Source organism: Hipposideros armiger, unplaced genomic scaffold (genome assembly GCF_001890085.2).
Source record: "Hipposideros armiger isolate ML-2016 unplaced genomic scaffold, ASM189008v1 scaffold_161, whole genome shotgun sequence".
Taxonomy (NCBI): Eukaryota; Metazoa; Chordata; class Mammalia; order Chiroptera; family Hipposideridae; genus Hipposideros; species Hipposideros armiger.
The window spans coordinates 1,141,044-1,153,714 of record NW_017731511.1 but is presented as its reverse complement, the minus strand read 5'-3'; the positions used below and the strand labels follow the sequence as shown (position 1 = coordinate 1,153,714).

At 36.5% G+C, this 12,671-nt stretch overlaps 1 protein-coding gene across 1 annotated transcript in view; it reads left to right on the top strand.

Moving 5' to 3' along the window:
* Nucleotides 1–12,671, top strand: part of PRKG1 (protein kinase cGMP-dependent 1) — a 1,201,019-nt gene that overhangs the window by 377,317 nt on the left and 811,031 nt on the right. The window contains exon 3 of the mRNA XM_019651487.1: nucleotides 3,455–3,568. Coding sequence (XP_019507032.1) covers nucleotides 3,455–3,568 — 114 coding nt within the window. The remainder of the gene's footprint in view (nucleotides 1–3,454; nucleotides 3,569–12,671) is intronic.

Sequence of the window (12,671 nt, the reverse complement as noted above, 5' to 3'; positions counted from 1 at the left end):
TATTTGCTAGTCTCTTCATTTTGGCTGCCTCCAGTGTTTGTTTCTATGCATTAGGTAGAGCTGCTATGTCTCTCGGTCTTAGAAAAGTGGACTTATGGAGTAGGTATCCTGTAAATCTCAGTGGTGCAATTTCCCTAGACACCTGAGCCGGGTTCTGCAGGTCTGTTTCTTATGTGGGTGCCCTCCTGTTGTAGTTGAGCTTTGGTTTCTGTTTGTATGTCAGTGGGAGGGATTGATCCTCAAGCTGATTGACTGTGAGGACTAGCTGTGACCACAGTGGAGGAGCTATTGGGTAGGGGCTGACCCTGTAGAGCAGCAGGTGCTTTATCAGGGCTCTGGTGCCTGCCCAGTCTGTCCTTTGGGTGTGTTTTTTATGGAGGTAGTCAGTGGTGCTCTGGTGTGGTCTAAAGCTGGCCATCGTGTGCGTGGTTTCTGAGGCTTCTTGGGAAGGGCTCTATTGCAGGCCAATGTCAGCCACTGCCTGTATCCTGCCCGGGGACATTTGATGTGAGCTACAAAGTGATCTGCAAATGGTTCCACTTGTGCTGGGCTTGGATATGCCTGGGAGAGGATAAGCTGCAAACCAAAGCAGGGTACCTCTAGTGCCCAGCTTGGGGCTGCTTAGTAAGAGATACAGGGTACCCTGAGGCTAGATGCTGCTTGTTTTGGATTTGTGAACCTTTGGGAGGTTTTAGGAAGGTCTGAAACATGAGCCAAAACAGGCATTTATATAAATAAACCACTGGAATCAGGTTGGGTGGGCCTGCAAATTGGGCGGGGTGGGGTCTCAGGGGACCCCAGGGAGAGGATAACAGCATTAGCCAGGTTGATAGAGACTCGGATATGGTGGCTGCTTGTGTCTGCAGGCTGGGTCAACAAAGAAACAATGGCTTCTGCCAGCACTTCTATCTGGGAGAAAGCTACCCCTCCAGCCCTCATTCTGATACCAGACAACTCAGTTCCTCCTCATATGTCCCTGGTGCCTTTTGATCTGCTCCCCCAGTGCTGAAGCTCAGAGCAAGTGAGCCCGTAAGCATGTAAGTTTGTGTGGGGGACCTTTAATAGGAATGCCTGGGACTTCTCTGTCTCACTCAGCTACAACCTCTGCTGGTTTTTACAGCTGGAAGTTGTGGGGATTTATCCTGGCACTGCAACCGAAGGCTGTGGAACCCGGTATAGGGCTGGTACCCCTAACTCCTCAGAAAGGACCTCCACAGCTGAGATATACCTCCTCATTTTTAACTGCCACAGTGGGTGTGGGATCAGCCCATTCTGAGTCTCCACCCCTCTTACCAGTCTTACAGTGGCTTCTTCTGTATATCCTTAGTTATAGGACTTATGTTTAGCTAGACTTCAGGTGATATGTAGTGACGGTTGTTCTTTAGTTTAATTATAATTTTGAGGTGGTCATGAGAGGAAGCAAGCACAGTGTTTGACTACTCCACCATCTTGACTGGAAGCCTTGAAAAGAACGCCTTTTTAAAGTGCATCATCTTCAAATATTTCCTCTACTATGTTTGTAGAGCATGCACATGGGTAATTTTGAAGGCTCACACCATCCATAGCATATGTGCCCCTCGGAAGTCCCACCCTGTGACCTGGTCTATCCTTATATGGAAAGAACCCAGGGATGTATCCTGGAAGCCTCTTTACCATCTTATTAAAAAGAAATAAAGAAAAAAATAAAATGAGTTAGACATGAGAAAATTAGGCACATATAAGTCAGGAAAATGAGTTGGAACCAGAAGTGAGCTTGTGCATAAATTTCAAATCCCAGAGTCATACAATTCTGGCTGTGAGCCTTCTAGAAGTCATATGAGAAAGGGAAACATGATCGGTTACAAGATTAATTGTCCGTAGTTAAAACCGATCAGTGTTATATGAGCATGGGTTTTTGCCAGGAAATAAAGGGAGGGAAATGTCATGGGGGATCTAAAACTTATAAAAATACAAATTTAACAGGCTGGTTTTGATGTACCTATCGAGAGTGCATTTTTCATGTAGTCAAGAAGTAAGCCATGAAAAAATAGACTAGTTGAGTGGCCTTACCTGCATAAGAAATTACTTCCAAACCCTTTGAATTGTTGGATTTGTTAATTCCTAAATAGCTGTTTTATACACAGAGGAGATGTATGTACATAGTTTAAGAGTAGTGAGTTTTTGCGTGGAATTTTATTACTGCAAAATTCTCTCTCCATTGATGCCATTTAGATGAAATGGGTTTCAGGGTAGAACAATGTCCTCAGAAGTGTTGATTTTGCATCACTAGTACATGGATTAAACTTTTTTTAGAAGTTTTTCTTTTTTTTAATATTTCAAATTTTATATCAGTAGGTGTTCAAAAAATAAATTAGTACATCAACCCTGTGATTTTAGAAATATTGTTGAGCTAAAACTAGATTAGTTTTGAAAAGGACAGAATGAATTTGAAGCCAAAATTCTAAAGGTTTAATGTTACAGGAAGCACACAGATAAAGGAACAATTGTGAAGTCGACCCAAGAGGGCCTGAAGTTTGGAAAACCCTTGGTGGCTTTTAGTTCTTTTCAGTCCCTGGCTCATGACAAGCATTAGGCCTTTCTTCTGTGGACTGTGGGTAAGCATCTTGGAGGAATAATAGAAAGGGAAGATTAAGTCTAGAAAGGATTGTGTTGCCTTTTTATTTCTCCCCTCGTTGTGTGAGGTGACAAGATTTCTAGTGTACATAGCTGTGACTTTTAAAATGTTTTTTTTTCCCCTTTCCCTCATGAGTAGCATTTTCCTTACTTGCAGGCAACAATGTGTATACAGTGTACAATGTTTTCTTAGCTTTTTCCTTCTTTAACTTCTCATTTTACAGGTCCTTTGTGCAACATAAACTCTCCTAACATCTCTTTCTTTGCCCTCAAACCTTGTAGTTTGTTTTTCCTTACAGTCCATGTTATAGGGCTGGGAAGCAGATAAAACAGCCTTACTCAAATCAGATAAGATGTTTAAAAATAAAAGATACCATAAGTTACAATTAAATAATGCCCAAGGGTCAAAGTAGTCTCCCTTTCCATAATACCTGCCTAACTCAAATGAGAATTCTCAAGGATGAAGTGTGCTGTAGAAAAATGTACCCACTTACTTAGTGTTTTCTGTCAGATTCAAAATGACATGAAAATTGGAATTATCATAGTTCTCTAGTATCACAGTTGGAATAATTTTATGTTTACATTTTTGTCTCTTATTTTCTGGTGTTGTAGTCTCATCTTAAATCTTATCTGCAATTAAGAAAGAATATGGATTTCTTAATTTGTGTCTTTTATTGCATTTCTTGTATTGCATGTTGATGATGACTTTGTTTCCATTTGTTAATGCTTTGCATTTTAAAAATGAACCCAGCGCTCCACATCTCATATTGAAAATGCAACAAAGGAAAGGAAGCATGAGAGAGAATTACAATAATGTGTTTTCCCTTCTTTTTTTTTTTAGATGGTAAGGTTGAAGTCACAAAAGAAGGTGTGAAGCTGTGTACCATGGGTCCAGGAAAAGTGTTTGGGGAGTTGGCTATTCTTTACAACTGTACTCGGACAGCGACCGTCAAGAGTAAGACTATTTCATTTTTCAGATACTTTCAATGTCTTTTTTCCTTACGTCTGTGGGATGCTGAATAATATGCCTCTTGATTTAGTCTATGCAATTTGATTAATCAGTATTTTAATTTTTGCTTTGCAATGTAGTCAGTATATTTGTTTTCCTACTACAGGATGATGTTAATAGTCAGTTTTGCATAACTTAAATTTTATTGCTGCCTTATGAAAAGTATCCTTTTAACCTGGAATTCTTATAAATTAGGATTTATAAAATGATATAATTTTATAAATTAGAATTAAACAAGAACAAGGCCTTTTCTTTTTCTGCCCTTAAAAACCTCAGGATCATATTTAAGAAATTTTTACATGCTGCTGCTATTTTGGGTTACATTCCTTTCTTAAATTCTACTTGTTCATTCAGTGGTTGAAAAAAATTAAGAGGAGAAATTTTCTTTGTCTCATTCAAACATCAAGTGAGATATATCCTGAATTCTAAAACTGTGTCTAAGTATATTCTTGCCTTCAGCTGCTCATCAAGCTGCATATTATAGCATTTCCCTTTTCTACTGATTGAGCTCATTTTAAATCAGGGCAATAACGCAGTTTGTGTCCCTAACTTTACATGTATGTGTATATATGATTTCTCTAGCAACTTTCATTACTTGGTAGAAGCAGCTGCAATACTTGGGGCAGGGAGGGGAGGGCGGGGTGTGTGGATTGTTTTAAATACTCCTTCCTAACTCCAGGATGTAATGTGTGTATAGCAATCAGAGGTGAATGCATGCAAATGCCAACAATGGAAGGTCCCTTGAATCTTTAGGCAGAGGTGTATTTCATCTTTGAAAAGTTCTCCTGGTATACTCTCCTGTGAATAATGGCAAATAAAAGTTACTTTGATTAGGTTGTGTCATTTTTTAAAATGCTATTGGAAAATCACATTGTTAGTATCAATTAGTTTCACCTGGATGTCACTGACTGTTTTGTATACTAGCTTTTCCTCTCAGAAGTATGACAATAAGTGAAAGTAGGACACTGAAAGTTGGGTTGTAAAGAATTTAAGAAACTAGAGTCCCAGAAATTGTCTTGTTGGTGAATCACTTTCTTATTCATTGAAATCACTGCAATTTGAATTGCAGCTGAGAGGCCTTTATGAGTCTTTCTTGGCACTTGATTCTTGATATCTGAAAGCACAGGACTCTTTTGATTAATAGGCACTACGATGTTTTTATTTCATGTGATCATTTAATTACATGACTCAAAGAATAATGATGCCCAATGAACCACAAAAGATTCTGCCAGAACTTGAACTCACTTAAAAAGTGCTATAACTAGAACAAAGAGTAGTCATGACTCCATTAAGTGAACAGCTGTTACTATCATGCTTCATTTTCATGAGAAATACATTCCCCTTAGGGCAAAAAGGAACCAGAATAGAACATTTTGATTGAATAGGCTTTCTCAGAATTATGATATTACTTTTTTTAAAGTTTTAAAATATTTAAATTTTAAAAAGAGTTCAGCTCATTTCATCTGAAAGTACAAAATTTCCAAAGGTCAACAGTTGGTTGATTATAAAGGTCAAAACAGTACTTAATTCTTTGAAATATTGAATTATTATTAAAGAAATATTTTAAATAGACTAGTGTATTTAAAGAAATTTTACAGCCAAAGATTTGTCATAAGATGGTTGCTTTGCTTCATAAAAATTAACTGTCTTAAGTTCCCACAAAATGGTGTTAATCCGCATTATCCTTTATTGTATTCATGTTTGGTAAAGTTAAATAGATAGTATATTTCTAATTGAGCAAGAATGAACTAGGTGTTGAAAGCAAATTATAACCTTAACTATTTGAGGGGTCAAAACATCCATCATTAATGGAAATGAGTGATGGAGCATTTTGTTTAACAGACTCAGAGATGTCTCGTGTGTATGCGTTTGTGCATGCGTTTGTGTGTGTGTGTGTGTGTGTGCTCGTTTTTTTTCATAATGCCAACTTAAGACATGGAGGTTGTATTTCAAAAAAGCCCCGGGTTGATAGTGTGCAAATATAGCTACCCATTTATAGATGAAGAGGTTTTATGCATGAGTAAGGAATAATATATTTTAACAACTGTTGCTTCTGAATGTTGTGTAAGAACTATATGGTGTGAATAATGATTACTTGTTGTTCAGGACCTTTTTTCCTGTCTCCTATACTATCCAGAGCGATTGTACTTATGACACTAGTCCTTAAATACCACGTTAAATTTATGTTTAAATGATGCCCTCAGGCTGATCATGTTATAATTCTAATTAGATTCCATTGTGGATGCTACTTTTACCAAATAACTACAGTTAATTCTATCATGCTATTTACATATGATATTTTAAAATTTCCTAATTTGACTTTTTAGATCCAATCATGTCTCAGGATTCAAGATTATGTTGACTGTTGTCCATTTCTTCTTAAGTATCATTTGCCAGTGATGACCGTTTGATAACTTTCAAAATGGATTCATCCACTTTAGTGTAGTAGTGTTAAGTCTGAGAAGAATGGCCTTCCTCCTCAACAGCTTATTTATTCATGCTTTCGTGTTTTGTTTTGTTTTTTGTTTTTGTTTTTTAGCTGAGCCATCCTGCCGCCTGTTGGCAGCTCAGCAGTTGCTCAGCTCAAACCGGGACTCAAACCGCTGTTGCTCAGAGCTCACAAGCTTGAGCGAGCACTTAACCAACTGAGCCACTCGGCGGGCCCCATGCTTGCTTTTTTTTTTTCTCACCTGTGCTTCTGATTCCCTTTTTCCCAACATCACCCACTTTCTTTCACGAGTGAGAATGTTGATGATTCCCTTCTTTTACTTCGTAGGTCAGCCTGAAAGCTGCCTAGAATTTTAATGCATTTTTAATCTCATAATTGCAACTAAATCCTAGGTGACATTCAAGAACTCTTCAATGTAAATGAGTTATTTCTTGTTCAGGAGAGCACTTTTTGGAATTATATCAGGCCATGAATAAATTCTAGTGGCTTCCTCTGCTAACAAATGTGATCTTAACACCTATGAGTTTTCTTTAAGTTAGGGTATCAAAAAATAGGTTTTTTTATTGTGGTATAATTGACATGTAGCATAATATAGAGGGTGCCAAAAAATGTATACACATTTTAAGATAGGAAAAAACTATATTAAAATTGTAATACTCAATATATACCCGTAACAAAAGATGAATACAAGTCACGTTTGACTTCTGCAGTTACAAGGGGTTCTAAAATTGGTTACCATCAGTGTAATTTCAATAGAGTTTTTTCCTTTCTTAAAATGTGTATACATTTTTTGGCACCCTCTATATTGGTTTTAGGTGCACAACATAATGATTCAATATTTGTATACATTGCAAAATAATTACCACAATGTCCAGTTAACATCCATCTGGACATGGAGTTGCCATACGGAGTTACAAAAAAATTTTTTTGCAATGAGAAGTTTTAAGATCTACCCTTTTAGCAACTTTCAAATATGCAATAAAGTATTATTAACTATAGCTGTCGTGCTGTACATTACATTTCCAGGACTTACTTATTTTATCACTGGAAGTTTGTGCGTTTTGACCCCCTTCACGCATTTCACCCACCCACCCCCACCTCTGGTAACTACCAATCTGTTTTCTGCATATACAAACAAGCTTCAGCACTGTTTTTTTAGATTCCATATATAAATGAGACCATTTAGTCTGTGCTTCTCTGTCTGACTTACTTTGTATCACGTAATGCCCTCAAGGTTTATCCGTGTCGTCACAAATAGCAAAATTTCTTTCCTTTTTTATGGCAAAATAGTATTTCTAGCAATATGGAAAGAAAATATCCATGGTATGATACAGATCTATATTCATAGGCTATTCCTATCTTATAAAACACCATTGATTTTACCCTGAGGAATGAGGATATTATATATATATAAAATTAACATGACATTGGAAACAAAAAACTAACACATATCTTATTCGTAGCCTAAATAGGCTCAAGTTTTCTTTATTAACTGTGATAAGAAAATGGCTTCTTGGATTGTGTCTATCCAATCCTAAACATTCCACATGCCATAGGGAGGAAAAAAATCAGTTGTTATATTAGATTTCTACAGCACCAAATAATATGTCCAATGTTGTTTGAATTTCACCTTTTGTCTAAATATTTTGGGATTCTGTAGACAACAAATAGTTTTACCATCCCATTTCAAACCCCATAAGGGATACGGATTTCTAATATGTCCACTAAATAACCCTTGCTTACTCAATTCCTATACTTGGAAGCTTGTCATTTTCATGTTTTTTCCTAAAGTTTCTCTCCTGATTATAATTTCACTTTCACTACCCTCACAGCTAAATCAATATCAATTTACTCTCATCCCTGGCTTCTTACCTTGCTACTATGCCCTAGGGTCTTTAAAAATCACAAAAACTGGAAACCTAAAAATAGAAAAGAAAAAGTATTTAGTTTATAGTGAGAGAGGAGTTCAGCAACACGTATCCTATGTGTGAATTTGCAAGGACACTTATGCTATTGCCTTGTTTTCCTGGATTTCCCACCACCAGCTCTCACAACTACATAGGGATTTTTTTTGAGGTTTGAATCATATGACTCTGCTCCAACTTCAGTGATGCATAAATTGGCATTTTTGCCTTAAGATACTAAATTGAAGCCTGCTCCTCTGACTGAGTTTCCAGCTCACAACACCCCAAACCTTTGGCAATATATTATCCTAACAGTCTCATTCAAAAAGACTTCAGTAAAAATATAAGAATAAAGGTCTCTCTCTCTTTGTAGGAGAACATCTCCTTATCAGGTTAAGATGATCACCATAGAAAGTTATCTGCAAAGAATGTCTATGGTGGGTGTGAATTGACTTGGGCAAAATACCTGAGTAATTATTTCTGCTTAGATTATTTATAGCAAGTATTCAAATATTTTACAGTATTAAAATACTTCAGTACTAACACAAAAGAGCCTAAACATTATACAAGAAATCTGACAAATAGAATACTTTAACAACGTGGTAAAAAAAATTTTCTGCCTTTGTTTGAATACTTGCAAGTTTCCATGTTTAGTCTTTCCTAGAATATTTGTGTGGGAAAAGTTGACTAATTAAGATACTTCAATGTGTCATAGACGTTTTAAGAACAAGGTTAAAATTAGGCTTTGATTTTTCTGTTTATTTTTGTTTTTACAATAAATTTGAGTCTGTGCAGTGAGTTGGCTTATACATTTCCTTGTAGCTCTGTTTCAAACATTACATTATTCAGCCTGGTTCAGAAAAATCTGCCAACAGTGAAAACCTAAAAAAAGATAAATGGGAAAAAAAGGAGATTTGATTAAAATTTCTAGTTCAAATACTTCTATGTGCTATAAATGTAGCATCTATACTTTACACACAGTGGGTCGACAGACAGTGTTTTTATTGGTAAAGGAACAAAAGAAATGAATGCCCATTTTATGGTGAATGAAAAGAAATGATAGGTGAAGCTCTTATAGTGGCTATAAACCTTGAAAATTCCTTAAGTGACTGAAACAAGAAATAAGCAGTTAGACGCTTTTTAGGAAATATCACTATAGAGTTCCATAAAGCATCATATTTGTGATAAAGATATTTCCACACATGAAAATGAAGCAACGTTGTCTGCCAGTACAAACAACTGTCATGTTTGCAGTTATTACCTGGGGTTTTAATGAGCAAGAGCAACAACGTACTGTCATGCTCCCTGTACCTCAGCACAAAAGCAGGAGAGATAAGTATGCTAATGAGGCAGCCTCTGTTCTGCCTTCCAAGAGGCAAATTAAATAGATGCATGCTTTCTCCCAGCCTAATGCACCTGCTTGCAACCAAGATCCTGAAAGAAAGAGGAGAAGACACAAAATAAATGTAGGGTGATGACGACAGGAACACGACCCTTTTTTTTTTAATAGAAAAAAAAAGTCCAGTAACTTCTCAGGGATTGTCATCATCCTGGACAGTGAAGCAAACAGTGTATTATGGTAGCATCTTGGTTAGTGAGTTAATTAGACAATATTCTTCTTAGTAAAATTTTTTTATCACATTCGTCTATTAAAAAATGCTGTGAAATTAGTGTCATAAATCCAGTTATGTAATCCCTGAGAAATAAATTTCTTTAATAAAGGAGTCAATTCACTAGGTACCAATGTTGCCACATAACAGATTAACATGAACAGATGGATATACAGAAGCTATTCTTTAATCTCATTCCTTTATTGTTTAAGCAAATTAAAAGTGAATTTCAGAGAAGAAGGAAACAGATATTAAACTACAAATTTCTTTTATAGGTTGAAGTTTTTTGTTTGTTTGTTTTTTTCTAATCTTGATGGGAACTGTTACAGTCAGAATTTCTTTATGATTTATATTTGACTACTTCCAAAGAAAATTTTGAGTCCAATATTGACTAGGCCTGGTAGACAGGCATATACTTGTCAGTGCTTCTTGGTGGAAAGAAAAAAATCCCTCTCACAGTCAAGGGAAGGCAATAGTACTTAATTCCTTTTTAAGGTTAGTTACGTCACTCTCTCTCTCCTCCCTCCTTTAATTACTTAATCATTGAGCACCTTGAATGTTCCTGATGAATGCTTGGGCTTTACCTGATAGGATGTTATTTTTATTATGTTAAGGATCAGGGATAATTTAATAGTAAATCTAAACGATAGGCAAGGGAGGTTGAGTTTTTGCATTTCTTTAATCCTGCAGAATTAGTCACTTCCCCACGAAGACCTGCATCATAAAAAGCGCCCACACAAGGTGACACTTTTGTCAGTTTTTGGTGTACTGAATCTTCATTCATTGAATAATTTGCAAAGAGGTAATTTTAGTATTTATTCAGCTGATTGACAGAATAAAAAGTAGAGCAGTCACACAGGTCAATGCTGTTTATTCTGTAATTATTATTATTTTTTAAAGGAAACTTTCCTGTCCATGGATTGTGATGGATTCCTAATGAAGGCTCAAAAGTAATGATCACGAGAGAAGATAACATTGAAAGGCTATGGGTGATGCAGTGGGCTCAGAGCTTTTGGATAGGTGGTGGTGGTGTCCCATTTTATTGCTGAAGCAACTGAGACCTAGAGTGGTTAAGTGACTGGTCCCATATCACATAGCTAGTTAGAGGGAGAGCCACGAGTTTGACACAAATGTGCTGTGTTACTGCCATCACAAGCTTTTACGTTTTGTCTGCAGTCGCTAATTTTGGCTTTAAGCACAAGTGAATCTATAGGACTACTCTGTTTTCACAAAAAGTTACACAGCATGTTACATTTAAATTTTTTTTTAATTGTAACACATGGACCCACAATAAGTATGCCTGTTACAAAAGGATGGATCCTGTAACACAATAAAGAGAGGGTCATAAGTATAAAGCTTTAGAGACATATAAGCAATCAAGACCAATTGCAGAATCTAGTTTTTGCAATGCATTGAAACACAGATGAGTGTTTCATGCAATGCGATTTTGTGGTCCAATATTTGAGACGTTGCCAAGTTGCTATACATGCTACATTTGTTTTAGAAAACCCATTTGTCAATGAATTTCCTTAAAGTGGGGCTTATAAAAATATAAACAGCAATTCAAAAACATTAAATGAAGAACAAGAAAGGAAATTTTAGAAGTACTTATATTATTTTTTATTACATAACAAATATATAAAAGTAAAAGAAAAAAATTGAGTCATGACAGTGTGTTTGCCTTTGTTTTCCCCTTGAATGTCCTCAGACCAGAGGAAACATAATGTCAGCAATTCATTGGTGAATCTGAGAAGCTCTCTCTTCTTATTGGGTGTCCTTTGTTGACTGGATAAATGTCTAAGGAATCAAGATAACAATGCTTTAAAATGTACAACATATTGTCCATGCATCATCTACAGTGATCCCAAAATATCCCAATCTAGTGAGAGAGGTATTGTCCCTGATTTTCCAGGTGAGAAAATGGAGACCAAGATCATGGAGTCCACTGATGCTAATTCATTTGCAAACCCTCTGATGCAAATTTATGTAGCAGTATGTGAAGCACTTGCTGTTAGCATCCCTTTTTTCCTTCCCCCCGCCCCCATGTATAGACTCCTGAGTAAGGTCCATGTATGCCTACTACTCAGCAGTAAGCGTAGATGAGGAAACATCAAATGTTTGCTACAATGCTTATCAAAGTGCGGTCCCTGGAATGGCAGCATCAGCGATCACCTAGGCACTTGTTAGAAGTGAAAAATCTCTGGCATCCTCTATCTATTGATTTAGAAAATTGTGTGTGTGTGGGGGGGCATGTCACAGCAACTGTAAGGGAAAAAAGCTCTCTAGGTGACTCTGATGCATCTTAAGTTTGAGAACCACTGACCCTACTACATCTTATGGGCCCTTAGTTTGTATTAACCTTCACGTAGCACATGTGCTCACGCATTGAATTGTTTATATTGAAGTATTTAAAAAGAAAATTACAGTCAATATAATTAGTATTACTCTTGGTGTCACTGTAGTTTTTTTCCTTGTTATTTTGTTGCTGTTGAGCAGAGATATTTAAGAAAAGTTGCATTTTTCGTTTAAGGAGTGAAACAGCATTAGTGGAAGACTACCAGCATTGTGTAGCTTCTTAACATATTCTTTGGATGATTAGTGAGAAGTAAAATTAAAAGAACAGGTGGAGGGGGACGGAAAAAATTAAATCATGGGCTGCTGGGCCATATTTTAACAAGAATAACCTTTAGATTTATTGAATTTGATGGCTAAGATATTGGTAGGAAAACAGAAAGAAGTTTCATTCAATTTTTGTTGTTCATTTTCATGATTGTGAGTGTAGTTTAGATCAGATGAAACCAAATGCAGAGGGACATTTTTAAGAGACCAGCTGAGTTGGCGATGTCTGAATAAATGGAATGTTTTTCACTGATGGATTAAGGTCATTGGACCAGTGATAGTAAAGGTCCTTATAGCCAGTGTAGGTGCTCATTGATGTAATTCATAGTGAGGGTTCAGGCAGTCCCAGATGGATTGCATATCTCTTAGCATCTGATAATTAGAAGATTGAAAGACACCCATGTAACATAGTCATTGAAAAAGAAATGAGGGAGTTCCTTGGAATTGAGACATGTAGAGGTCTGAGG